At 44.0% G+C, this 26,799-nt stretch overlaps 4 protein-coding genes across 5 annotated transcripts; all 4 read left to right on the plus strand.

The window, feature by feature from the left end:
* Window positions 1-2,021: 2,021 nt before the first annotated feature.
* Window positions 2,022-3,859, plus strand: LOC121302446 (phosphoglycerate mutase 2-like). The gene is made up of 2 exons (XM_041232428.1): window positions 2,022-2,964; window positions 3,652-3,859. Exons 1-2 carry the CDS (start codon window positions 2,548-2,550, stop codon window positions 3,826-3,828), a joined length of 594 nt encoding a protein of 197 aa, XP_041088362.1. The 5' UTR covers window positions 2,022-2,547; the 3' UTR covers window positions 3,829-3,859.
* Window positions 3,860-4,014: 155 nt separating this feature from the next.
* LOC121302483 (germ cell-less protein-like 1) lies at window positions 4,015-19,407 on the plus strand. Of its 2 annotated transcripts, XM_041232490.1 has the most exons (15): window positions 4,015-4,745; window positions 5,439-5,609; window positions 6,465-6,588; window positions 7,516-7,612; window positions 9,012-9,109; window positions 9,837-9,949; window positions 10,660-10,725; window positions 11,808-11,892; window positions 12,539-12,629; window positions 13,081-13,221; window positions 13,824-13,893; window positions 14,213-14,288; window positions 14,690-14,835; window positions 16,580-16,667; window positions 16,915-19,407. In XM_041232490.1, exons 2-15 carry the CDS (start codon window positions 5,449-5,451, stop codon window positions 17,053-17,055), a joined length of 1,497 nt encoding a protein of 498 aa, XP_041088424.1. In that variant the 5' UTR covers window positions 4,015-4,745; window positions 5,439-5,448; the 3' UTR covers window positions 17,056-19,407. The 2 variants fall into 2 exon arrangements, with proteins under 2 accessions (XP_041088424.1, XP_041088423.1); XM_041232489.1 differs by lacking the exons at window positions 16,580-16,667; window positions 16,915-19,407 and adding an exon at window positions 15,302-15,832.
* Window positions 19,408-20,064: 657 nt separating this feature from the next.
* On the plus strand, window positions 20,065-23,056 carry LOC121302191 (protein FAM136A-like). The gene is made up of 3 exons (XM_041232008.1): window positions 20,065-20,551; window positions 21,188-21,328; window positions 22,407-23,056. Exons 1-3 carry the CDS (start codon window positions 20,465-20,467, stop codon window positions 22,593-22,595), a joined length of 417 nt encoding a protein of 138 aa, XP_041087942.1. The 5' UTR covers window positions 20,065-20,464; the 3' UTR covers window positions 22,596-23,056.
* Window positions 23,057-24,046: 990 nt separating this feature from the next.
* On the plus strand, window positions 24,047-26,777 carry LOC121302339 (small nuclear ribonucleoprotein G). The gene is made up of 4 exons (XM_041232253.1): window positions 24,047-24,208; window positions 24,855-24,877; window positions 25,157-25,281; window positions 26,125-26,777. Exons 1-4 carry the CDS (start codon window positions 24,177-24,179, stop codon window positions 26,173-26,175), a joined length of 231 nt encoding a protein of 76 aa, XP_041088187.1. The 5' UTR covers window positions 24,047-24,176; the 3' UTR covers window positions 26,176-26,777.
* The last annotated feature ends 22 nt before the right edge of the window (window positions 26,778-26,799 follow it).

The following is a 26,799-nucleotide window of genomic DNA, read 5'->3' on the forward strand; positions in this document are numbered from 1 at the left end:
CTTTGTGTGAATGTCAGTGTGTATATTCTAATTAGCTCTCCTTCTGCTATGAGTAATAGATTGGGTACGTTACACTTGACTCACATATTTAAAAACACACAATTCTGCCTGATTTCTCACCCTTAACATATAATCAATAACATCTGCGGATTATAAAACAATGTATATACATATTTACAAAAATACAGCGAAACAAGATACAGCTGGCTATCGCGTTCGTGCCGCATACAGTCGCTGCTAAGCGTCCAAACCAAAAAGAAAAACAAAAAAACTTAACAATAGATCAAAAACGACTGTATCTATAATCTATCAATCAATCAATACTTTATTTGTATAGCGCCTTTCCATACAAAAAGCATTTCAAAGCGCTGCACAGGACAACACAGAAGAACATCTGGAAATCAAAGGAAAACAGTTAAATTATTATTTTTTTTTTAAGTTATCAATTGATGTAGTACTTGTGATATGAGGTAGCAGTGTCTCTCTCTCTCTCTCATATTCTGATTTGAACGCCGTTTGTTTGCCCGTGCGCGACCTCTACCGGCGACCGGTGGTACAGCGCCGGCTGAGATTCCACGTTCATTGAAGGTAAAGCGTTTAATATTTGTTACTATATTTTATAAACATCTTCGGACAAAGCGAAGGAGAGGTGATGCATTTTATTAGCTAAAACATTGTTAAACCGCAAGCTTTCAGAGCCTCCGAGCTCTCTTCCTCGGGTGAAAGCAGAAAAGAGAGATTGATGTTTACATTCAAAGGGGGTGGCATCAGAACTTTAACAAAAATACCACATTTTGAATCAGTATAATTCTAATACTTTAAAATACGTCTTTTTTTCCATTAATTTAACTTTGTTCAATCTAATAAGGTTTAAGGTTGACAAATCTGGCCGAATTTCGCTTTTTTTTAAGTGTAACGTAATGAAAGATGAATCTGTGTTTCTCAGAGAAACTGGAGAGGAACGGGAAATTAAAACAAGGTAAAGTCAAGCACCCAAATAAAGCTGAAGCTAACCCTCTAACGGAGGGTTTCTCGTGACGATTGCTTTGGTTGGTTGCAAACATGCCCAATATGTTCAAGTAGAAATTATTAAACGTCAAGGCAATTAAACACAATCTAACACCACTGAAGAGAGGGAGAGAGAGAGGCGGGGCCCCAGCATTTTTTAAACCTCAGGGCTGGGTAGTTAAAGGCGTGCATCTGCTGTTGTTGAGTCAGTGTTGTGGACACGGAGGGGTTTAGTGCAAAAATCTCATGTGTGCAGACTATATCACTCAGTTTATTAAATAGAGTCAGCTGCGTGCTGCCGTTTTGTTCTTGCGCCTCCTGTCCAATAGCACCTTTAATTGAGCTGCAATTCTTATTAAATCCACTAGATGGCATTCACAGCCTGGATTGTCAAACTAGGGGGTGTTAATGAAAAAGACAGAAGGGAGTTACTGGGTGCGTTAAATCAGTGGCTCTCCACCCTGGTCCTGGGGCAACACTGCCCTGCTTTTTTTGTTCCAGCCAAGCTCTCAATTACAAAACTGAACCTTTAACTGCACTCATAATTTGCCTAATCTGAGCTTTTTAAATAGAGTATCTTATAAAAAAAGTTTAAGAATTTATGTTCATTATACAATTTTATACCTAAAGTGGAGTCTCCATCTGTTTAAAACAATTAAAAAGCTCAGGTTAGGCAAATTATGAGTTCAGTTAAGGGTTCGATTATGTAATTGAGTGCTTGGCTGGAACAAAAAAAAGAAGGGCAGTGTTGCCCCAGGACCAGGATTGAGAGCCACTGCGTTAAGTAACGGATCGGCTCAGAGTGAGAATTTTTGCTCCCACTGGGATCGCAGATGAAATCCGAGCTGCTCAGAAGGAGCGGAACTGAGCATGCCGTTTAGTGGACTCTTTCACTGAGCTGTTCTGAGCGGCTCACTTGCTTAACGCGCTCAGTGTCTTTAGCCCCTTCTAATAAGGCAGCTGCAGCCACTGCAGTAAAAGCAAGGGGTGGTAAAGCACAGAAGAGCACGAGAAATCACTGTGCAAATAGTTTTCCCTGAGGAGAACGTGTGTACTGATAGCAAACTGGATGAAGCTTCAATTGCAATATCACCAAAATAATAATTGCCAGTTAGGATGTTTCTGTAATATGCCCCCAGGTCTCAATTTCCCCAGCGCTTAAAAGTCAAGTTGCTATTTTCACCCCCCAGGAGACCCCTGACCTTCCCTGCCTAGGGTGGACCACGATTGGTCGAGAGAGTTTTAAAAGACTACAGCTGGCAGTTCATTGGCTGGATTCCCAGACGGCTGTAACGTTGCTGGTATATAAGGGAAGGCGGGCTGTCTGTGAGCCCATTGGCAGCTCGGGAGACACAAGGGCAGCAGAGGGTTGCAGGCACTGTGGAGGATTGATGCAGACTGCCTTTCCATTACAGCAAGCAAATCAAAGGAGCTGAGCAGTTTGATTACAACCAGGCTTCCTTGCTTGTCAGATAAAACAGCAGCGCTGCGACCTTGCGCCCTTCCAGAAACTTCTAAAGCTTGAACTCCAAGACAGCAATGGCAGCCGCCCACCGTCTAGTGATCGTGGGTCACGGGGAGAGCAGCTGGAACCAGGAGAACCGCTTCTGCGGCTGGTTCGACGCGGACCTCAGCGAGAAGGGCACGGAGGAAGCCGAGCGCGGCGCCAAGGCCTTGAAGGACGCAGGCTACCAGTTCGACGTGTGTTACACCTCCGTCCTGAAGAGGGCGATACGCACGCTCTGGGCCATCCTGGAGGGCACCGACCAGATGTGGCTGCCGGTGATTCGCACCTGGAGGCTGAATGAACGCCACTACGGGGGCCTGACCGGCCTCAACAAGGCAGAAACTGCGGCCAAGCATGGGGAGGAGCAGGTCAAGATCTGGAGGCGCTCCTTCGACATCCCGCCACCCCCCATGGACAAGGAGCACGCCTATTACCAGAGCATCAGCATGGTGAGAGATCAGGAGGGTATGAGGAAGGAAGAGAGGAGAGAAGGGGCGAGGGGGAGGTGAGAGTGTGTGGGTGGGGTAGCTATGACCGAGGGTGCTCTGGTAAGGGATTGAGGGGGGGGTGAGAGTGTGTGGGTGGGGGAGCTAAGGCTGAGGCTGAGTTGGAAGTAAACGTCCCCCATGTTTTTACAATGCCAGTGCGAGGGTGTGTGTCTGTGAGGGTTTTATTTCCAAGCCATTTCTGCAGAGTGTGTTGCACGCTGCTGTTTCTCTTTGAGGACAGAAACATCCGAGGTGATGCAGCAGGATTCTAGAGGGAGCGTCGCCTTGGCTGTGAATCACCCTGCAGGGACTGTGACTCCTCATCACGCTACAGCCCACCTTGCTGGCTAGGAGCCTGGTGAACCCAGGCAGACACCTGCAGGGCTGGACCTTCTCCTCCAGAGACTGGTAGCTTGCTGACGTCTGCTCTCAAGTTCCTGGGTGTAAAGAGCGATGTGAGGAATTGCTTCTGTGAGCGGACATTCCAAATTGGGGAGAAAGATCAGGGGTATAATAATTAGGTGCTCCAAATGTGAGAATCCTTGAACAGGTAGCTTGAGTCTCAGTAGATTGCATATGAACGTGGTACGTGTGTCTGTGTGTGCATGTGTATGTGTGATTGGATGTAACGTTTGTCCTCCCCCCCAGAAGAGGTGCTATGCAGGGCTCAAGCCGGGTGAGCTGCCCACCTGTGAAAGCCTGAAAGACACGATCGCCCGGGCGCTACCCTTCTGGAACGAGGAAGTCGCCCCACAGATCAAAGCGGGCAAGAGAGTGCTCATCGCTGCCCACGGCAACAGCCTAATTCAATACAGTCTAGTGTAGAGAACTCAGTGCTGTACTGGGGATCTGAGAGCCAGCTAATTCAATACAGTCTAGTATAGAGAACTCAGTGCTGTACTGGGGATCTGAGAGCCAGCTAATTCAATACAGTCTAGTGTAGAGAACTCAGTGCTGTACTGGGGATCTGAGAGCAGCTAATTCAATACAGTCTAGTATAGAGAACTCAGTGCTGTACTGGGGATCTGAGAGCAGCTAATTCAATACAGTCTAGTGTAGAGAACTCAGAGCTGTACTGGGGATCTGAATGATATATTTCGTGTATAAAACAGTATAGAACTGAATTGAGACCTGTCTAAGTAAAACTGTGGACAAAATAAAAACACGACCACTCACGACCCAGCACAACGAATGACGGGTTAAAAAAACAAAAACAAAAAACTAAAAAAAAAAAAAATATATATATATTGTCCCACTGATTGGCAGGGTGAATACGTGCAACTTTCTATTATTTTATTCATCCTCCTATTGGTCAAAGGAACAGTAACAACCCTGTCAATTTATGATTGGCGAAGGGACGCATTATTTTAAAACATGCTTATCTGATAGGTTACGGGCTCTGGTAACTCCGCTTATGATTGGTGCTTGTTTCGCACTGAAGATTGCGAGCCGTGTGATTGGCTGCGAGTCAGGCGACGCACAACAAAAACTTGGGGGGGGGGGAACGACCAAGGAAGAGGCGAGCGAACAAACTAATGAAGTTAAAAAAAATTAACAAGTAAAGAAAACGTGAAAAATTAAATATGAAGAGTCGGGTACCTTCAGGGGACCGTGTTCTTCTCAGGAGTTTAAACGCAGGACTGGTGAAGGTGTTCAGATAGATGAAAGCGGTCCTTTTACTTGGGAACACGGCTGTTAAATTGTGACTTTAGGAAAATCAATAAACTAAAACTACACGAAAGGTAAAGTGAAAAACAAACTGTTACAGTATAAACTTAATTTTGTGGCAGTTATTATGACCATCTCTCTGCAGTTCGTGCTGTACGTGAGCACACAGTGATATAATAATATGTGATAGTGATAGTGACAGTTAATAATAATAATAATATTATTATTATTATTATTATTATTATTATTATTATAAGCGCAACACTGTTGTAAACAATGACCACATGTAGTTATCTGCATGTAACATTGCTTAACTAACGCGTGTGTGCTTCACATGCTGTGCTTTTGTTCAGGGACATCTCAGTACATCTGGGGGGGTAAAAAAAAAAATCAACAAATATTTGAAATGTACGAAACCGTCCAATATAATGAAACCCTCATGTTGTCTCTGAATTAGCGCAGTAAGCAGTCTGAGACACCTGGAAATGCAGTGTTATTTGTATACAACACGTATATCGGTTGCAATGTGTGCAACACTAGTAAGGAGTCTCCTTGCATTATGGGTTGAGACTATGAGCTAAACAGCATGGTTTATTATATTAGTTATTTTGCAACAAGTACATCAGAGGAGAGGTGTGCATCTGCATTGGTTGCAGTGTGTGAAATTCTCTCAAGTGGGTGGAGTGGCTTCATGCTTGTTTGATGTCTGAACAGTGCTGAAGCAAGCCCCCATCCCCTCCCTGTGCTTCTGTCTCCCTCCCTGGCAGGTATAGGGGGATGGGGTCCCTTGGCAGCAGGCTGGCTGGCGTGGGGGGGCCAGGCAGCTCCCAGCAGTCGAGGAGCGGGTGCAAGTGCAGGAAGAGGAAGCGCAGCTCGGGGTGTCAGTGTGACAGCGAGAGCGAGGAGGACGGGGACAGCCTGCTCAACACCCCGCGCAGGTCTGCACTGCACCCCACTGACACACACACACACACACACACACACGCTAGTGCTGGAAGGATTATTGACATAGTATAACAAAAATTGATATACAAGTGCACGTGTTTGAATGGGAGAAATACAAATATAATTCATTTTTTACTGTGTGTGCGCATATATATATATTTATTTTACATACAGTAATTGCAATAGTAAAATTTGTAAAACATACATACACCTAGTTAAAACATTAATATATATATATACTTTTTGTACACTAGTTTTACCTCCTTTTATTATATATATATGTGTGTGTGTGTAGGGGTGTGTGTGTGTTTTGTTTTTTTTTTTTTTTTTTTTCAATGTACACAAGGTTTAAATGATTAATTTATTGCAGGATGTTTCAGACAAATAGCCCTGGGTTCGATTCTGGCCTAGGGGTCTGTCTGTGTGGAGTTTGCATGTTCTCCCCGTGTCTGCATGGGTTTTCTCCTGGTACTTCGGTTTCTTCCCACAGTCCAAAGACATGCTGATCAGGTTGATTGATCACTCTAAATTGCCCTGAGCGTGTGTAGTGCCCTGCGATGGACTGGCGACCCATTCAGGGTGTAGTCCCACCTTGCGCCCTGTGTCTGCTGGGTTAGACTCTGGCTCACTGCGACCCTGTAAAGGATTAACTGGTTATTGATAATGGATGGATGGATGAATGGATTATTGTACAGCACAAAACATGCACAGACAGATGTAGACACGCCAAGAGAAATGTAAGGCTTATGTTGAGTGTTTCAACCACAGCAGCTTTTCAAAGCAGACGTGCTTATTGTACTGTACCCTTCTCTGTATTGAAACCCTGTGGTTTCCCTCTGCTCCTGCAGGAAGAAGCTGAAAAGCACTTCCAGGTACATTTACCAGACACTGTTTCTGAATGGAGAGAACAGCGATATCCAGATCTGTGCGCTAGGGCAAGAGTGGAACCTGCACAAAGTCTACCTGTGCCAGGTGAGTACTGCCTGTATCCATCTGAGCCAGGTGAGTGCAGGCAGGCACTGCAGCCAGCTTTCACCTCTCCAACCTGATCATCCTGAGACCAGGGCAGGCACTGCAGCCAGCTTTCTTTGTGAAGCTTATTCAAATCCCAGCCTGTTCACAGTACCAGGGTTGCAAATCCTGTGAATACTGGCTGTGACCAGGATTGTGTGTTTCTGGAATTGTTTTACTTTTTAATGCTTTTTTTTTTTTTTTGGTAGTATTTCTGTTTTATTGATTGTTTAACTGCCCTGTTTGAACGATTTGTCTCTTTTTTTGCGGTAGTTATTTCTTGCTGCCTTCTCTTGCCAGGACCCCCTTGTAATGAGATGTTTATCTCAAGGGTTCTGTCCTGGCTAAATAAATACAATTGGAATCGGAAGGTTTTTTTAGCAGTAGTGATGGAAAGTGTCCAGTAGGTGGTACTGTTTTCAGAGAGTAACCTCTAGAAGCAAGTTTTCACTGACAAGGGATGAGGGGAGTCCTGGAAAACAATAACCCACAATTTGAGATTCACCTAATTTTGCTTAAAAACCCCTTCAATATGATTGCACCATGTTAAATTGCCTCTCTGTGTGTCTATTGTATAATGCTTGTATGTTTAAGTTTTGCCAGGGCAGCTTTTCGAAGAGTTCACACATTTTAACATTTCAAAAAAATGTAAATAAAAAAAATCATGAGCAGGGATGTTAAATCAAAAACTATTATCAAGAACAAAGAAATGTGGAAGAAAAACTAAAAAAAAAAAAAAGCAAGGAAAACTTATGTAGAGAGAGATAATTGAGGGTTATCAGATTTCTGGACAGGTTTAGACTGAAAATAAAACGTGTTTTACTAAATGTTTAACTGAACAAGTAGCAAAGGTGCAAGTATGGTTTATTTCAACCTCTCTCCCCTCAGTCAGGGTATTTCTCCAGCATGTTCAGTGGGTCCTGGAAGGAGTCCAGTATGAACGTTATTGAACTGGAGATACCGGACCAGAACATCGACACAGAGGGTGAGTCACTCACTCTCTCACACTCTGTCTCTCTCTCTCACTCTCACTCAAACACAGCCGGAGCTTGCTTGGTGAATCTGACCCATCTCGGGGATGTGAATAAGATTACTATCGCATGGCAGCTTTACCCGTTACAGGTGTTAATTACGGCTGTCGCTCAATTCATTTTTTTATTGATCATTTAATCTGTGAGCATTAGTTGATTAATTCATTCACGTTTAATAAAGCTAATGTGATCTTATAGCGGCTGGCCTGCATAATACTTCGAAATCAATAGAATCTAAATAAATAAATAAATAAATAAATAAGCCCAATGACAATTTGGTCTGTGTAACATCATTTACTATTATTTCTTCGCAAATGCAACACACTTTCGCAGAACAACCGTTCATTCGGGCCACTGTCAGTCACGTACTTAAACATAAGGCAGCAGAGTCACATCTCCCAGTACAGCTATGGACCCTGATTCCTATACTTCTCCTTTTTATTGCATCTATACACCAAAGAGATGAAGTCGTTCAGAATCTCGTCTGAGGTATCTGGTAATACTGTGGCTATTAACAAGAAAGTATCAGAGAAAGTAATTCCACGTAATTACCTGCCAGTTCTTTCTCATTGCGATATATTGTATCCCTACCCTTCTGCTTATCATTTGATCGTCAATCTGAGTTTGTTCCGAGTGTAACAGAGGCTCGCAGGTGACTAGTAGTGTTTGTGCTGACTTCGTTAGATATCCTAGATTGCTGTAGCCAGTGCAGTTTGTTCCAGATCATCTTTTCTGTACTGAACAGAAGACGGCTCCAGCAGTATTATGTTTTTAATTGACAGCTACTGGTAAGCCAGGGATACCTTTTAATAAATATCCTTCCTTTCCCGGGTCGGCGAGTGGATCCTTCCCTTCCCGGGTCGGCGAGTGGATCCTTCCCTTCCCGGGTCGGCAGAGACAGAGAATACCTTCAACTGTTTATGTCCCGCCTCCGCTCACTTATGATTGGACTGCCGCAGAGAAAATGCAGCTCTTCTATTGGATGATTTTTATTTTACAAAAATAAAATTCTGCATGATTTTAAATTAAAGAAAACAAAACAAAAAAAACAATCTGGTCAACACTTTAGTTGATTAATCGGAGCAGGTCTAGTTTTAATACAAGCTTGATTAGCCATAGAGTATTGGTAACAAGCTCAGGTGTGTATGAATAAACTCGCAGTAAAACCAGGGGTAGATCAAACTGCTATGCAATGGGAATCTTATTTCCATCCCTGGCCTGACCGTTTCACAGCAATAGAAAACATGTAAGTGTTGGGAAGCAGACTGGCTTTTTCTTTGCAGTGGGAGTCTTATTTTCATCGCTGCATCGTTCTATTTTGTTTCCTAATTCTGCTGTTTATTCCTGTGCCAGCTCTGCAGGTGGCGTTTGGGTCTCTGTACCGGGACGATGTTCTGATCAAGCCCAGTCGAGTGGTCATGATCCTGGCCGCCGCCTGCATGCTTCAGCTGGTCAGTGTGTTGGGCAACTACTTTTTATTTTTTTTTTGTACCTATTAAAATAGTGCTGAATCAATACTGCTAAATTTGCAAGTACTAGGGTCCCCGAGTGGCTCATCCAGTTAAAGCACTGCCACGGAGTCACACATCTTGCACGACGACAGTTCACGTCCAGACTGTGCAAAGAGGCTCAACTTTTTTGGGACCCATCTCATTATAGATATAAATAGGCTTTCCTGAAAATCCCCCAAATCTTACAACGCTTTTACGCCGAGCAATTCAGAGCAGAGGTGGGCAGGGTACCGAGCCCGGAGAATGAATGAATGAATATATATATTAATTGTGTTTGTTTAGATCAGTGTTCCCAGATCCACTGCTTTGTGTTACAAGGAATCATGGCTTCTTAGAAAGCAGCAGATGCCCATGTGCCTCTATCAGAGTTTCTGTATGATAATTGTACAGTCTGAGTAGATCAAAACACAGCAGGCACATGTTTCGACAGCATATCAGAGATGGAAATAAGACTCCTACTGTATTGCAGTTTCACCCATTCCAGGTTTTATTAGCAGCTTGATTAGCCACAGTGTATAGGGAACAAGCTCAGGTGTGTGTGTGTGTGTGTGTTATTAAGCTCCTAGTAAAACCAGGAATGGATAACGTGCAGTCTTATTTCCATCTTTGTATGTACATTTCCATGACTTCAGTAATGATGAAGCCCTGTGTGTCTGTCTGTCTGCAGGACGGTTTGATCCAGCAGTGTGGAGAGACCATGAAGGAGACCATCAATGTGAAGACGGTGTGTGGCTATTATAGCGCCGCGGGGACCTACGGACTGGACTCTGTGAAGAAAAAGTCAGTCTAGTTTTCTATTGCTATGAAACATTCAGTCCAGGGATGGAAGTAAGATTCCTGTTGCATAGCAGTTTGATCCATTCCTGGTTTTGGAGTTTAAGACGACACACCTGAGATTACCTACAAACTGGAATGGGTGAAATTGCCATGCAGTAGGAGTTTTATTAACATCTCTGTAAACCTTGGGATTCACCGAAGGAATTTAGTAGTGGCATCAGTTTGCTTTTCAAAGGCGTGAGTGTATTTGTGTGCGTTTAAAAGAGCCGTATTATCAAAGCCTTTTTTACATTTTTTGTAAAAGTGGAAAACTTCAAGTTAATATTTAAAACAAAGTTGAGATCGCTTAAGAGCCTTCAATTACTTTCTTGCTTCAGTGATTGTTTTGTAAAATGAACAGATGTTGTCCTCCTTAAAATAAATTGAGAGTAAATAAATCACAATTAAAGATTGGAGGAAACTTTAATCATAGATTGATGAGAAACTTTCTGACGCTTCTGCACATCCAGTGGTGTGTTCAGCTGTGTCCTCCTGTCTGTTTGAACAGCACCGAAATTCATGGAAACAATGTGTGGAGGCAAAGCTGCTTTTATCAATTAAATTAGTTTTTTGTTTGATAGAATCCATCCTGTAATATTGAGATAGATAGCTGAATACATAAAAAAATAAATAACTTGGAGTAAATTAAATATTTAATTGCTTGTATGTTGCAGGTGCCTTGAGTGGCTTCTCAATAACTTGATGACTCACCAGAGCGTGGATTTAATGAAAGAGCTGAGGTAATTAAAACACCAGCCACTCGCACCTCTGATAACACAACCAATGAGAACGAACACGCTTCGTGCGCTGCCCCGGGACCACGCCCCCCCATAACACAACCAATGAGAACGAACACACCCCGTGCACTGCCCCGGGACCACGCCACCCCATAACACAACCAATGAGAACGAACACACCCCGTGCACTGCCCCGGGACCACGCCACCCCATAACACAACCAATGAGAACGAACACACCCCGTGCACTGCCCCGGGACCACGCCACCCCATAACACAACCAATGAGAACGAACACACCCCGTGCACTGCCCCGGGACCACGCCACCCCATAACACAACCAATGAGAACGAACACACCCCGTGCACTGCCCCGGGACCACGCCACCCCATAACACAACCAATGAGAACGAACACACCCCGTGCACTGCCCCGGGACCACGCCACCCCATAACACAACCAATGAGAATGAACACGCTTCGTGCGCTGCCCCGGGACCACGCCCCCCCATAACACAACCAATGAGAACGAACACATCCCGTGCACTGCCCCGGGACCACGCCACCCCATAACACAACCAATGAGAACGAACACACCCCGTGCACTGCCCCGGGACCACGCCACCCCATAACACAACCAATGAGAACGAACACACCCCGTGCACTGCCCCGGGACCACGCCACCCCATAACACAACCAATGAGAACGAACACACTCCGTGCACTGCCCCGGGACCACGCCCCCCAGAATCGGTGTCTGTGCTTTGCTCTCTGTTTTAAACCCCACTGTGTGAAACTTTTTTATTTGAGAAGAACTTATATTTATTTGAATAAAATGACAATGCTGGCTGGGTTTTTACATGTGTGACTAGATATTGTTGATGTAAAAGTTGTCTTTTTAGTATTAAATAAAAACAATAGTTTACAATAACGATAACAGACCTTACCTTCCCCGCGGTGGAAAGCCAGCAGCTAGATTACAAATGCCTGTAGATATGATTTGTTGTAATGGTATTGAACACGCTGGTGTCCTGAACTCCCCTGCTGTCCAGCCACTGTGTTTGACTCATGCAGTCTCTTGTGGCCCCAGTGCAGGGCTGATGGAGCAGTTGATCGGCTCTCCAGACCTGTTTGTGATGCAGGTTGAGATGGACGTCTACACTGCTCTCAAAAAGGTAAGCAGCCACACTCTTCTGTTTAAAGGTGTGCCGACCAAAGCTTTAACACACTCGGTCCTCAGTTACCTTTGTGGAGCTGAAGATTGTGAAATTAAGTTCTAGAATTAAAAAAAGAACTCTTTTATTGAGTGTACACAAGAACAGGACAAACAAATATTTTTACATGTATTTTGGTAAATGGGATTTGAAAATCTAGTCAGCACTTTAAGAATTCTAGACCCTATGTATTGAAAAATAACATGTGAGATTACAGTGGAGGAATCTTTGGCATCAAATGTCAAAACATGTTTGTAGTCACTCAGGAAAGGTGAGTCATGGAATATCATTTCATCAGTGCCTCGGATATCACAAACAGTTTTTATGCATTCCAGAGAATTTCTGTCTCAGATTGGGGGGGTGGGGGTGGGGAGGGAGTTTATATGCCAAGATCCTAATAATTTCTGCGTTGTTTGTTTGTGAGGACATGCTTCCCTGAGAAGATATGAACTGTACCAAAACACTGGAGCAGCTGCTCTTTTGAGCAAAAAGATCTCTCTCTCCACCTGGGCGATACCTGTGCAATTTAGAAACACTTGGCATGGAGTTTGTTGGCAGTGTGGTCGCAGCGTGGCACCCATGTCAGTGTGGCTCTCTCTTGTTTCAGTGGATGTTCCTGCAGCTCGTGCCCTCCTGGAGTGGCTCCCAGAAGCAGCTCCTGGCGGATGCAGATAGCTGGATCTCCAAGAAAGTGAAAGGTGAGCCAGGCCACCCTCTGCCTGTCTGCAGAGAACTGAGTGTACGTGCCTGTCTGTGCGCGTGTCTGTGTGGGTGTGTGCATGTGTCTGCATGGGGGTGTGTGTGCGTGTGTGTGTCTGTGAGTGGGTGGGTGGGTGAGTGTGTGCGTGCATGAGTCTGCTTCTCTCATGTTTAACCCTCTACTTTTACAGGATGCCTGGTAGAATTTCCAAAACCGTTTAAGTATTTTTTTAATTTATTTTTTTAATATGTAAACCCAGCTTGTAAATGGCAGGTACATTGTAAACGGGTACATTTCCAGCTTGGGTGAGTAATGAGTGGAAAGCTTTGAACATCTTGCAGTTTTTCACAGAATGAGAGTCTGTCTCTCCTCCTCTCAGGCGCGCGCGCGTGTGTGTGTGTGTGTCGGTGTGAATTTGCTCGTTATTAACCCTTCCCCTGCTGTTTCAGAGCTGCACTCGGGCGATGCGTTCCTGCAGTCGGAGCAGGGAGCTGTCTTCGCCCCTGTGTTCAGAAACATCCGGCTGCAGTACGTCATCAACGACCTGGCCTCCGCCAAGATAGTGGAGCGAGACGCCATCCTTCACACCGGTCAGCTCACAGCCTGTTTTACACTTTAACACAGAGAAGGTACACAGTGGTTCTCGGTGGGTAATCCCGGAGTTGCTTTGGCCTTTACTCACAAATTGATTATTTTTGTAGTTACCTGCTAAGTACCATTGTGTGTCAGGGGTGGAAATAAGACTCCTATTGCACAGCAGTGTCACCCATTCCAGGTTTGACTACAAGCTTGATTAACCCAATGTACAGGTAACAAGCTCGGGTGATTCCTATTAAACTCCTAGTAAAACCAGGAATGGATCAAACTGCTATACAGTGTGATGCATGTTTCCATCCGTGCACTGTGAGGCTAAGCATGTACTTCTGTTTGCTGTACACACTGCCATTGTTGAGCGGAGGTCTGAGTTCAGAGCTTGGTGAAGCTGGTACTGTGATGTCACACTCCTGGAAGCTGGCCATTGAAATAAGAGAAATAAGTCTGCTTTGGGACAGCCACACGCTTCCTATAAGTTTAATCAGTATTGTTTTCACAGAATATAATTTCTCTTTGCGTGAAGGCTTTCTTTTTAGAATACTGCGCGTTACTGTTTGTGACTGCGCGTTACTGTTTGTTGTCTGGTTTATTTTCTCAGACTGGTTGTCAGCGGTCTACAAGCAGCAGTGGTTTGCCATGCTGAGGACAGAGCATGACAATGACTTTGGGTGAGTTACTGAGGCTGAGTGGGTCCTGCCTTGAACCCCATCAGGGCACAATTGAGGCGCCTGTCTGCCCATGTGTATGTGTTAAAAAAAACACAGGAGAAATCAGAGATACAGATTCGTTAGCATACCAAGACACGCTATCCTTTGTCCAAAACGTTCTAGCTAATTAATTATTAAAAAATTAGTAAATATTATATATATTATTATATTATAGTGATCTGTTTTGTTTTTCATTATTGGTAGATCTGCTTTTATTTTGTGTGTTTGGAACTGTGGCTGATGTTTGTTTTTGTTTGTTTGTTTGTTTGCTCTCCTGCAGCCCTCAGGAAGCCAACAAGGAGGAGTTTGAGGTGAGCAGTATGCGCTGCGGCAGGAAGCTGGCCAAGGATGGAGATGTGAGTACGCGGCTTTGTTTGTTTGTTTTCCCGAGGAGACCGCATTGAAACGCAAGTGCACTGAAAATCCCCCCCCACTAAGTGACCAAACCTCAAGACATGTAATTTAGGGACTTGGAGTAAGAAGCTTCCAGTCCTTAATTATTCATTTAACTTTTTTTTGCTTTCCTTTCAGAATAAGACTTATAGTTAGAAAAGATAAATCTTGCCCAGTGTGTCTTTAGTTTCTCAATCCCTGTGCAGAGATTTCTGCTTCCTCTTTCTCCCCCCCCAAAAAAGATTTCTAGTTTTTTCCTCCTCCTCCCCTTTCATAAAGAAACAGTGTTGACTTTCTTTTTGTCTGATTTCTCTGTTCTGCATTGTGGAGAATCATTCGTTTTCTTTCTCTCTCTGTGCTGCAGTACTGCTGGAGATGGACAGGGTTTAACTTTGGGTTCGATCTGCTGGTCACCTACACCAACCGCTTCATCATCTTCAAGAGGAACACTCTGAGCCAGCCGTGTGGGGGGTCTGTGAGCCTGCAACCTCGCAGGAACATCGCCTACAGGTGAGACGGGACGGGGAATGGCAGGTGAACTAGTGTACAGGTGAGACAGGGCAGGGTTTTTTTTTAATGGAAATGTTTTTTGATTGATTTGTGTGTGTGTGTGTGTGTGTGTGTGTGTGTGTGTGTGTGTGTGTGTGTGTGTATGTGTGTATATAAACTCGGCTTCTTCACTGAACGCCGAAAGCAGCACCTGGCTTTTAGCCTGATCCAGGACATTCAGATTGAAATGTGTTGTGATTTGTTTCATAACTATGTTTGAGGTTGCTCGCCTTGCACAGGCTACAGTGTGAAAGTGGTTTGTTGCAGATGAGACTCGGTTACCACTGTTTCCAGTGAAAGCAAACTCGTTCTCTGTCTGGTTTAAAGCCTCATACTTTGGTTTATTACTTGTGGACGGTTTGCTCAATGCCATTGTCTCCATGAAACGAACTAGCACTTAATTCAAAATTATGAAATCTACTTTCAGCTGCACATCCGACTTCCACTATGATCGAAATACACAGGCTCCAGTGAGCGGTGTCGAAAGTCAAGAAGTGACGAAATATCCTTGTAGTGTGAACATGCAGAACTTTCTTCAGTTCGTTGGAGCCTCTAAGTGTGCGTCAGCCAGCCTTGTACCGGGAGCCACACTTGAAGTGCCCTCACAAGCTGTGGTTTGGCCACCTCTGGAATATTGGAACAAATATTTTTTGACACGTATTCGGATACAAAAATCAGATGTTCGTATTTGCTAGAAATGACAACAATACCCTGCACTTATTTACCCCAGAATGTGAGCGACAGTTTAAAAAATGGCAAATGAAAAACAGCTCTGTGTGATATGAGATAAATATGATAAAAAAATACAAAAAATCGCACAGCATCAACACGTCATAAACAGTACCCAACTTCCGAAAAAATGTTGTGTAGCGATTTTTATGTAGAGTGTTATCTTTTTCGTTGTTATGTGGAATGTAATAAATGAGAACCAAAACGGCGAGGTTTTTTCCCCTTCATCTTACAACGTTTGTTTTATTTGAAGTGTTTAAAGTTCAATTTCAGTTTTCATTTGCTTGTTCAGCTACAAAAAGGCACAAGTAAACCTCATGCTGTTACTTTATGAAAACGTGTCGATGGCTGCCGTTTACTGTGAAGAAACGACAATGGCAAGGAATGAAAAACAAATAAATAAAACGTGTTGTCAACTTCATGTACTATTTATTTCAGGAATAAACAAAACAGCGTTTAACTTGAACTGCTGTTTGGCATCCTTTGTTTTGTAGTTTATTCACTGGGGTAAAGTAAAGCCCACACAACTTATTCTTTACTCCTGGGATATTTCTTATTACGCATATTGCAAGGGCTTGTTATAAAATAAAGGCACACACACACAGGGCCACCTAGGACCTTGCATACAGGAGAGACAGGAGAGGTACACCTTGCATACAGGAGAGACAGAAGAGGTACACCTTGCATACAGGTGAGACAGGAGAGGTACACCTTGCATACAGGTGAGACAGGAGAGGTACACCTTGCATACTAGTGGAACCACAGCAATTGTACTACTGCATGTTTAAAAATAATAACAATAATTATTATACATATTATGTATGATACTACCAAATGCAGAACGGACACAAAGTGTGTTTCTAAACCGTGCCCCTCAGGCTGTGACAATCAGAAGCAAGTTGCATGAAGTGTTTAATCTGAGTGCAGTGTCTGTGGGAGTGTGTCTCACTCGTGTCTCCTCCTCCTCCTCCTCCAGGCTGCGTCTCGCCTCCTTCGATGGCAGCGGGAAGGTTATCTGCAGCCGCTCCACTGGCTATCAGGTGCTGGCCCTGGAGAAAGACCAGGTAAGAGCATTCCCAATATACACACACCCATCTGGGAACACTGAGGAGGGGCTGGGAGGGAGGGAAGCAGTGAGGCTCTAGTGGTTAGAGCTGAGAAGGGACTGGGAGATGGAAGTAGTGTGGCTCTCTTGGTTAGAGCCGAGGAGGGACTAGCAGGGAGGGAAGGTGTGGTTAGAGTTGAGGAGAGACTGGGAGAGAAGCAGTGTGGCTGGATCCTGTTTGATGTTGCTCCCTCTCTGTTTTGCAGGAGTACGTTGTGATGAATCTGGACAGTCGGCTTCTTGCATTCCCTCTCTACATCTGCTGCAACTTCCTGTACATCTCCCCGGCCAGCAGGAGGCAGGAGAGTGCAGAGCCGGGGAGCAGCAGCAGCAGCAGCATGTCCTGATGCTGCCCTCCTGCTGTTCGTCTGTCTTGCCAGACCACAGAGCCCAGCAGCACTGACTGACTGACAAAACATCAGGGATCCGCAGAGCAGCTCCTGCCTGTCTACAGACTTCCTACCTGGAGAAACGGGTTTCCGTTCATCTGCAAACACGGCCAAACCACAATTTACTTTTTTTTTTAATAGTGTAAATATGTTAATTTGTGTTTTTTTTTTATTTTATTTTTTTAATATATAATGATTTACAGCTAGGGGTTGTATTGCTCATTCTTGCTGTAAATTATTTGTTGTTTCCAAACTTTTGAACACTACTGTGTCTATAAGAAGATGACAATTTCTTAAAGTTAAATGCTAACCAACCCAATACAGAGCACTCGGAGCAGCAATCTCTGAGACCTAAGACCAAAATGCCGAGATCCTTCTCTTGTGAGCTGGGGGAGGGGGCCCTGAATCGCTACAGCCAAAAATTTCCATCTCTAAAGACCCAGTATTTCAAATCGAAGCTGGTCAACGCAATTTAACAAAGAAATTAATAAATAAATCAGACATCAAGGAGAGGGGGCTTAAATTGAGCCACCAGGACTTGAGACTTGAATCCTCATCATCAGACAAGAAAGGACAGATAACCAGAGGCGTACAGATGAATCAGCAAGGGAATCAGACTCCTATTCCATAGCAGAGTGATCAGTTCCTCCTACCATACCAAGGTGCCAGTGACAGCTGTTGATGTAGTATGTGTCTTATATGACCCTGATTTTAGCACTAATCTTGGCTTAACTTGCATGAAGTAACTTTAGGCAAAGTCCAAGAATACTGCTAATCGTGGGCTGAGATGGCTCTCTGGTTCTGCATGCCCTCTGAGCTGCTCTCTGTGAGGCTGGAGATGGTTCTGGTTCTGCATGCCCTCTGAGCTGCTCTCTGTGAGGCTGGAGATGGTTCTGGTTCTGCATGCCCTCTGAGCTGCTCTCTGTGAGGCTGGAGATGGTTCTGGTTCTGCATGCCCTCTGAGCTGTTCTCTGTGAGGCTGGAGATGGCTCTCTGGTTCTGCATGCTCTCTGTGAGGCTGGCGATGGCGCTCAAGCTGTCTGGTTATGAAGTGGCTCTGTGTTGCCTGTACCAGGCTCTCCTCCCCTCAGCTCAACACCTCTTCCTTGCACTGTTGTTTTTACACTTTGGGAACAAACTCAGCTCGGACCAAAGCAGCAGGAGGTGGTGGGATCTTGCCTTCTGTTTACTAAAGAAATGTAATAAATTAGGGCAACAGTCTTGATGAAGAATTTAGCGTTGTCTTTATCAGCAGGTTGTACAAATCCACAAATTACACTGGTGTAACTCTGGGTCTGTGAAACCTGCTGTAAACAAGACTTCTCAACACTTTGAATCGATTTACTGCATTTCAATTTAGTGCTGATGTAGATCTCATGAGCAAATAGTGTTTTTTTTTTTTTTTTTTTTAACTGAACGATTTTCTTGAACTCTGAGGTCTGCTATTCCTTTAGTCTCGCTCTGATGCGTTACTTTTGTAATGTTATGGTCATGATTAGAAACCCCAGCAGTCTCTGGTTTCACTCATTTATTTATGTGCTGGTCATTTCAATAATAGACTTCATTGAGGGCTGTTCTGAAACCCAGGACTAGGGAGTTTCTAATTGCTTTTGTTTGTTGGAGCAATGTGTTCTTTCCCCCTCATAGTTTACACCTGTACCTCTACCCACTTCAACGCAGGGTTTCATTTGGACATCTGCACTGTAAAATCATAGATTTTTTTATTTTTTGTTTTTTCATGTCATGTCCATCGAAGTGTTTAGTATGGAAGGTGCAGGTGCTCGATGTGTTATTAATATAGTCTATTTTTTCATATTTGTATAAATTTATTCCAGACAAGTGGAGATGGTGTTTGTTGTTTTTAATTTCGGTGAGAAGACAGACGGTCAAACCTCACCTATTGTGAGCCACTTGGAATCTGAGTTGTGTGCATGTCTTTGAAGAAAGTTACGTGGAACAATATACTTTGTTTCTATTGAAAGGCTGGCTGTACCTATTAGCTGTGCAGAATAACAGTAAGACTGCATGCAAACACTCGAACAAAAATGCTCCTGTCATAGTTTCCAACACGTTCTTACATAGTTAACAGAATAATCCCCAACACCTTGATCACATCGAGTAAAGAAAGGGGCCATTGATACAAGTTGGTCAAATCTGTATCCCTCACGTCACACATTTCAACCCTTGCATTTATTTACTTATTTTCACGGACAGAAGTGCGCTTGTATAACGTTGGTACACAAATGGCGTTATTGAGTCCTGCCGCTGTTCAGAGAGATTGATTTGACCACCAGTGCACCCTAAGAGTGGTCTGGACATCACAACGTAATGAAAAATAAAAACGAAATTCATTTTTGTTATTTAAGAAAAAGAAACGTTTTTAAACATAGTTTGTCACTGTAATGTATACTATGAGATTAACCTTAACACAGAAATACGCATGCATGCTATAGAAGTATCTTTAAGTTAATAATCAATTCTGTAAATACTATCAGCATATAATTTAGTGTAATTTATAAACTACATTGTTTTGGAGAATGCTGATAACTTTATAAAAAGTTAGATTACATTTTTTTTTTTTTTGCTGTGATTACCCCAGGTGTGTCATGTAACGCTAGCCAGAGTTACGGTGCCGCTACATTTTGACTGCACACATAATAATAATAATAATAATAATAATAATAATAACACACACAATATAAGTTTTGCTTGTGCTTTGTCCAAATAATCTCCTATTGCGTATGCAGTCTGCCCATTAACCTTCTCAAATCGGGGTATATAAACTAAGCCATACGATGTTTTGGTGACAGCCAGCCAGTTTCATTTCATTGTCTGTAAAGCATACACTATACAGCACAGTATTTGGAAGTGTAATATTTCCCCTGCCCTTTTCGTGGCGCTGTGGAATTTTATATTCCATTTCCGCGGGCTGCCACTCTACTCTCCTAAATCAATGAACGACACTCTGTGGCCCCGGGGAGACGGAAGTGCTGCATGTGCTGGGATGCGCTGGGACGCAGAGGGTCACCTTTAAACGAGACTGGACGTGTCATTGCGGTCTTTATACACAAGAAACCGGGTCCGAACTCTGAAACCGCAAGCGAGCTAACGGTATTCAAATTGCACCGCTTTGGTAAACTGAATGCGTTCATAACACATGAATTAATGTTAAAAACAACATTGCAATAGATTAACGTGTTTGTGCATTCGCAACTTTCTATAAGTTCGGAAGTTCCGATTCGATTCATTCTCGTTACTGAGTTCAGTTCAGTAGTGTACTGTACTGTTCGGTCGTTGTTCCCCTCTGCTGCTGTCCTGTTCGGTTCGGTTCTGTTCTCTGGTCCGGTTCGGGAGAATTCTCTTCAGCATGGCAGAGGCGCAGCAGGCTCGGGTCCAGTCTGCCGTGGAGAGCATGGTTCAGGATTTGGAACTGAACCACATCCGCAAGATGCAGGTGAGCCCATGCGAGTGGTGTGTAAGACAGTATTACCTTCATATCCGATCCTGTAATATGCGATCCCCTCTATTAACCGACAGACCTCTGCACGTTTTCTTAAGTGTCTGAAACAGTAAAGTCAGCTCTTAGCAGAACAGGACTGCATATAACAAGTCACTCCGTGTATAATCACTGTACCCTTATTAATCTGAAATAACATTCTTGAAACACGCACTTACTGTCCAAAGAAAGTGTTGGATTACTCTGTGAGAAAGCAGGGTGAGGACCGTTTGCAGAGTGCATGTACAGTGTACTAACTGGAGTTCAGTTGTAACATCCTCCCATTGGCTTTGCAACCTGCTTGGTGCAGGCTTGTAAATATAGACTTCATGCTGGCCTGTGTTTTATTCTCACCCCAGGAATGTGGTATGGGGTATAAGACACCCATTGCATAGCAGTGGGATCCATTCCTGGTTTTACTGTCATTTTAATAAAACAACTGAGCTTGTTGCTGTGGCTAATCAAGCTCATAGTAAAACTTGGAATGGGTGACAGTGCTGTGCAATAGGAGTCTTCTTAACATCCCTGTCAATGCATTGCTGTAAGCATTACACTGCCGTTACCCTAACAGCCGTGTGTCTCTGTGTTCCGCAGGCTCGCATGTTCCACTGCAGTGCTGATTGCTGCGAGCGGCCAGGAGCCACCATGCAGCAGGTGCACCAGTGCATGGAGCGCTGCCACACCCCGCTAGCGCAGGCCCAGGGCGTGGTGACGGGGGAGCTGGAGCGCTTCCAGGTCAGAGGGGCCTCAAGGAAAGGGGTCAATTGCAATCACAGCAGCATCGTCAGCTGAAATTACAATTACAAATTACTGTAATAATTACAATTATAATTACACTGAAGAGTAAGATAAACAACTACACATTAACATGTTTACGCTGTACTAAATAACCAGCAGTAATCACGGCTACAAATACACAAGCACACTGTAGAACTTTTATTTAAGCAAACGTTGTCACTAAAAGTGGTTCATAATACAAGAATAATGATCCAAGGACAAATACATACATAATGGATCAATGATCTGATACAATTACAGGCATGCAGGTGCGCCAGTCTTAAACCGCAATCACTATTGCATTGTAATCGCAATGTAAGTTGTAATGGAGCCCAGGTCTGGGTTGGAGCTGTAATGGATTATCGTGATTAGAGCTGCATGAACCAATTATTGGATCACTGGAATGGTGCCCTCCACAGAAAGCAGGGGCTGACAGAGTAAAATGAATGATGAAATAGCTGCTTGGTTTTGTGATGATCGCTGCTTTTCTTACTTTGTGGAGAGCAGCAATCCACGCAAACCCAGGCAGCTGTCTCTTCACTTGTTTCACGCTGAAAGGGAAATCAGACCGATCAACACCAGCGCCCTGCAGAGAGCTGGATCCAAATAATCAAGTAATCGTTTGGGTAGCTCTGTTTCCTCATAAAAAGCCAGCAAGTGAGAGCTAGACAGAGTGCGTGTGCAGGGATGCAAATGAGACATCCTTCTGCCGAGCAGCTTCACCCATTCCAACCTCCTGGGAGTGGTTCAAACTGCTATGCAATGGGAATTTCCATCCCTAGTGTGAGAGAGAAAGAACTGCCAACTAGGGAGAGAGAGAGCGCCACCTCCTGGGAGGTAACCCTTTCATGCACGGCAGCCTCATGGAGACGGATATAAAAACTCTCTTCTAGTCTTCAAATGGGGACAAGTGGAAGACGCAAATTCATGACCTCAAATGAGGATGCTGTTTTATCCCCATATAATGTAATGGCTGTTTTCTATGTTTCACGGCTGAAAGTGTTAAAAGCTGATTTAAGATGATTTTACCCCTCAGGACCGGCTGGCTCGCTGCAACATGCACTGCAACGACAAGGCGAAGGACTCGTTTGACTCAGGTTCGAAGGAGCCAGTGGTGAGAGCTCAGCTGGAGCGCTGTGTCTCTGCCTGCGTGGACGAGCACCTGAACCTGCTACCTGGCATGACCCGCAAACTGAGAGACACGCTGGACTCCATCGGCAAGTAGAGCCAGAACCGGAGCCAGAACCGATCAGCACGACCGCACTGAGCACCGGGGCCCGCTGGACTCCTCTAGGAATACCAGCGGTGCACAAAATCACAAGCTGAGAGACCACAGCAGCAGAAATGAGGGCAGCGCCGCTGCGGGTAGGCCGTCCTCACGGCTCTGTTAGGGGTTTAATGGTTCCTGCTGGTTTAACTGCCTCTGCCTCCTCTCCAGACTCTGTAGCTCAGTGCTTTTACAGTCCGGGGAAACGGAAGCACCTGCCAACTGAGTACCTGCTAGCACCCCCTCGATCAGGACCTGTCAAACTTTCAAACGTTACCTATAACAGTAATATGAGTGTGTGCTACATATGGCGGGTGTTTTTTTTCACTGTGAGTGCATTCGTCTGGTCAGCCGTGTGGTTTCTTCTCATTTAAGAGTTCAGTGAGTTTTGTAATAAAATAAAATCAGTATCTGTGAAACTTGAGTGCCTGTCGTTTATCTGCCTATAAGATACAATACAATAACTAGTGCTCTGAATGAGGAAAGTAATGTTCTGCATTGTAGAACATTTTACAGCACCTTGGATTGCATCATACAGGGATGGCAATGAGACTCCTACTGCAGAGCAGTTTCCAGGTTTCACAATGAGCTTCATTAGCTGCAGTGTATGGTTAACAAGCTGGGATGTGACTTAGTAAACTCACAGTAAAACCTGGAATGGATCACACTGCTGTGCAATGGGGGTGGGTCTTATTGCCATCTCTGATGCATTTCATTGTGCTTGTGACTGAAATGTTTTTGAACCCAGTTCTTTATAACAGTATATTATAGAACCTTAAACGAATGATAACCAAGATTAAAATCAAACTATTTAATGAATAGTTCAACACTTCATAAAACAATAAACAGTGTGAATGAGCTATCATTTTTAGTTTTAGAAGAAATGTATAATATAGAAAATTCACAGGATAAATAGTCTCAATACTGCGGGGCCTCAAGGGTTAAACAGAAAGGAATAGTAGATCAGTGTGGTCCTGTGGTTAAAGTCCAGGGCTTGAAACCAGAAGGTCCTGGGTTCAAATCCCAGCTCAGCCACTGACTGACTCGCTGTGTGACCCTGAGCGAGTCGCTTCACCTCCTTGTGCTCCGTCCTGCAGATGAGATGTTAAATCAAAAGTCCTATTGTAAGTGACTCTACATCTAATGCACAGTTCACAGCCTGCCTCTGTAAAGCGCTTTGTGATGGTGGTCCACTATGAAAGGCGCTATATAAAAATAAAGACATAATATTATCATTGCATCATTAACTGCATCATGTAGTAAATGACATCACAAGCACATTCATAGGTTTAAATGGAATGTAGCTACCATGGTGGGGGTACCTCGCTCGACTAGTTGGTGCTCGATTCCCAGTGCTCGGTGATCCATTCCGCCTGGCTCGATTTATCCACACTGTTCGAACGCTGGTGCAGCGCGGGGTTTTGACGTCAGAAGCAGTCGCGGTGCAGCGTGGAGAGGCGCTTTGAATCCCACTGAAATATTTAGAGTCTGCAGGCGATCGGGTTACCAGCTGTCTATCTTTACTTATTTGTTGGAATCATGAGCAAAGCTCACCCCCCGGAGTTGAAAAAGTGAGTATTTTGTTTGGGGAGGGGGAAATAATCGGGGGAATTGAGGCAGTAAGGGATCCCCTTCGTTGTAAGCAAACTCACCGGGTCGCGAGTTCCAGCTTAACATTGGAAATATACAGAGAACCAACAGGCTAGGCTATTAGGATGACTATTTTATCAAGGACAGCCTATAATAGTAATAATAATAAGAGTGATGTCGACTTGAATGGCGTTAGGCTTTGCACGTCCCTTGTTTTTGTCGAGGTGTAATTGGTAGTGTTGGCGTGTAGGCCTCGCCGCTTGTTGCAATACGTGCAGTGTACGTGTGTTTGACAAAGGATGTGAGTTGTGTGCTTCAAATTAAGATGCAAATGAATCGCGCGGTTTGTATTAAATTGCACAGCGCTGGTTGTGCAATTAAACAAACTTGAGCGCCGTTTAATAGAAACGATCTTTTAAAAGTGTCTAAATATACAAAAGACCATTCTCGACTAGCTCCACAAGTTCGGGGTAGGGTCGCATACTGTGTTTTATAAAGGTGGACGACATAAATTCTGATACTTATATTCAAGTTTGTGTTTGGTTATTGAAAAAGACAACGTCATTTTTCGAAAGTAAAACCTGCAGACTAACCCAGTGCTTTGTGTTTTTGTTGCCTGTCTTCCAGGTTCATGGACAAGAAGCTGTCCTGTGAGTATGGCTGTGTCTCATCATGCTCGCTCAGTTAGATGAATGACCCTTCTGTCCCTCCCCTCTTCTGTGACCCTCACCTTGCTCTTGTCTAACTGTCACACTCCCTCTTCACTTACATTTCTCCTATCTCTTTACTGTTACTTCTCTCTAACTCTCCCTTGTTCTCTTCTCTCCTTGTATTCCCTCCTCACTCTCCTCTCCCCAATCTCTCTTCTCCACTCATCCCTCTTTTGTCTCTCCTCACTCTCTTCTCTCTCCTCTCCTCTCGCTTTCTAGTGAAGCTGAACGGTGGACGGCAAGTCCAGGGGATCCTGCGCGGGTTCGACCCCTTCATGAACCTTGTGATGGACGAGTGTTTGGAGATGGCTGCAGGAGGTCAGCAGAACACCATCGGCATGGTGGTGAGTGACCCCCCCCCCCCCAAGCCTTTTGATTTGAAATGAAGTTATGTCTGGATTGTGTGGCACTGAAGGTTCTGTTGCAGTAGGGACCGTCGACACTGGTAAATTGTTTTATGCAACTAAACATTTAAAAGTAAATAAGCCACAATGGTGAAAGACCTATAAGATATAAGATGCATCTAACCCTGTTCATGACAGAGTTAAGCATTAAATAAATCTGAGTGTTTTTTGCTAGTTCTGTTGCCCAGGTGAGGTCAACAACACGTTCCAGAATACAACAAAACGTTCCAGTAAAAAATATTGTGTGTGAAAGTTAGCGAAGAGGTGCTTTGAAATATACTTCATTCACAACTTCAGTGTGTGTTCATACCACAGGCACGCGGGCACACGTTGCTGTTGCTCTACTCGCAGAGACAAAAGCTTGATAATAAATATCTGATAAGAATATTTCGGAGCACTGCAACGCTGACAGTTAATCAAGCAGCTCTGGAGGCCGGGGAAGTTCTCACTGGGTCTGAGTGAAGGGTCTTAATGATGTAAACTGATTTACTGTCAGCGTGATCTGACTGTGAATCAACTAAGTCTGTGAATAAAAGGAGTATGCACAGGGATGTTAATGACTCCTATTGCATAGCAGTCTCACCCATTCCAGCTTATACTACAAGCTTGATCAGCCACAGTGTGTAGGTAACAAGCTCAGGCGTGTCCTATTAAACTTTCATAGTAAAACCAGGAATGGATCAAACTGCTATGCAGTGGGAATCTTGTTTCCATGCCTGTATTGTCAGTGCAGTAAATGATTTCATTTAACCCTGGTTTGTTTCCTCTTGTATCTCCGAACAGGTGATTAGAGGAAACAGCATCATCATGTTGGAAGCTCTGGAGCGGGTATGAGGGGGTGTGGCCATGTGAAGGCCCCATCCATCAAGAGGAGGGGTCTACATGGAAGGGGAGGAGCATCACTTTTATAACCAGCAGTCTCTTGATTCCAAGGGCAGTCTAGTCCCTTATTCGCTGTTAAGGATAGCAAAACAAATGTGTGAGTTCAGGTAGTGTTCCGGGATCCTTTTCAGATAGTATGTAATGGTGTAGGGGTTTGAAAACCTGTGGAACAAGCATGGGGATGATGTTAGAAGAGGACTCCAATCCAACACAAGATGTGGGATCCATTGGAGAGTAAGGGGCCCGGTATACAGTAGAATATTTAGTGTTCAGAATGCATTGTGTTTCGACCACCAAGCTACTTAGTGTAAAATCTCCTAATGGAATGAAGACTTGTGTCTCCCTGTTGAAAGTGACAGTGTGGTGTGAATGCTGTGCTAGTCCTTGTATCCACTGTATCTCTTCAGCTGTGAGTCTTTGGGGGAGGGGGGAGCTAGTTTTCTAAAGTGATGCTTTTTTTTTTTTTTTTTTTTTTTGTTTGTAGTTTTGTCAGTTCCATAGCCTGATTTGAGCTGGAGATGCTGTTTTCCTAATAAAACTGTTTTTGTATGAAACACTGCATGAATCTTTAATACT

This window comes from Polyodon spathula, chromosome 29 (assembly GCF_017654505.1).
Source record: "Polyodon spathula isolate WHYD16114869_AA chromosome 29, ASM1765450v1, whole genome shotgun sequence".
Lineage (NCBI taxonomy): Eukaryota > Metazoa > Chordata > Actinopteri > Acipenseriformes > Polyodontidae > Polyodon > Polyodon spathula.

What these genes read in the sequence shown, in the direction of transcription:
- LOC121302339 (XM_041232253.1), top strand. Translation starts at nt 24,177, where the DNA reads ATGAGCAAAGCTCACCCCCCGGAGTTGAAAAA. An exon ending in CACCCCCCGGAGTTGAAAAA is followed by an intron (nt 24,209 to 24,854) that starts GTGAGTATTTTG and finishes CCTGTCTTCCAG; the next exon opens with GTTCATGGACAAGAAGCTGT. An exon ending in AGAACACCATCGGCATGGTG is followed by an intron (nt 25,282 to 26,124) that starts GTGAGTGACCCC and finishes ATCTCCGAACAG; the next exon opens with GTGATTAGAGGAAACAGCAT.
- LOC121302191 (XM_041232008.1), top strand. Translation starts at nt 20,465, where the DNA reads ATGGCAGAGGCGCAGCAGGCTCGGGTCCAGTCTGCCGTGGAGAGCATG. An exon ending in ACCACATCCGCAAGATGCAG is followed by an intron (nt 20,552 to 21,187) that starts GTGAGCCCATGC and finishes TGTGTTCCGCAG; the next exon opens with GCTCGCATGTTCCACTGCAG. An exon ending in GGGAGCTGGAGCGCTTCCAG is followed by an intron (nt 21,329 to 22,406) that starts GTCAGAGGGGCC and finishes TTTACCCCTCAG; the next exon opens with GACCGGCTGGCTCGCTGCAA.
- LOC121302483 (XM_041232489.1), top strand. Translation starts at nt 5,449, where the DNA reads ATGGGGTCCCTTGGCAGCAGGCTGGCTGGCGTGGGGGGGCCAGGCAGC. An exon ending in CCAGAACATCGACACAGAGG is followed by an intron (nt 7,613 to 9,011) that starts GTGAGTCACTCA and finishes TTCCTGTGCCAG; the next exon opens with CTCTGCAGGTGGCGTTTGGG. An exon ending in GAGCATGACAATGACTTTGG is followed by an intron (nt 13,894 to 14,212) that starts GTGAGTTACTGA and finishes GCTCTCCTGCAG; the next exon opens with CCCTCAGGAAGCCAACAAGG.
- LOC121302446 (XM_041232428.1), top strand. Translation starts at nt 2,548, where the DNA reads ATGGCAGCCGCCCACCGTCTAGTGATCGTGGGTCACGGGGAGAGCAGC. An exon ending in ATTACCAGAGCATCAGCATG is followed by an intron (nt 2,965 to 3,651) that starts GTGAGAGATCAG and finishes CCTCCCCCCCAG; the next exon opens with AAGAGGTGCTATGCAGGGCT.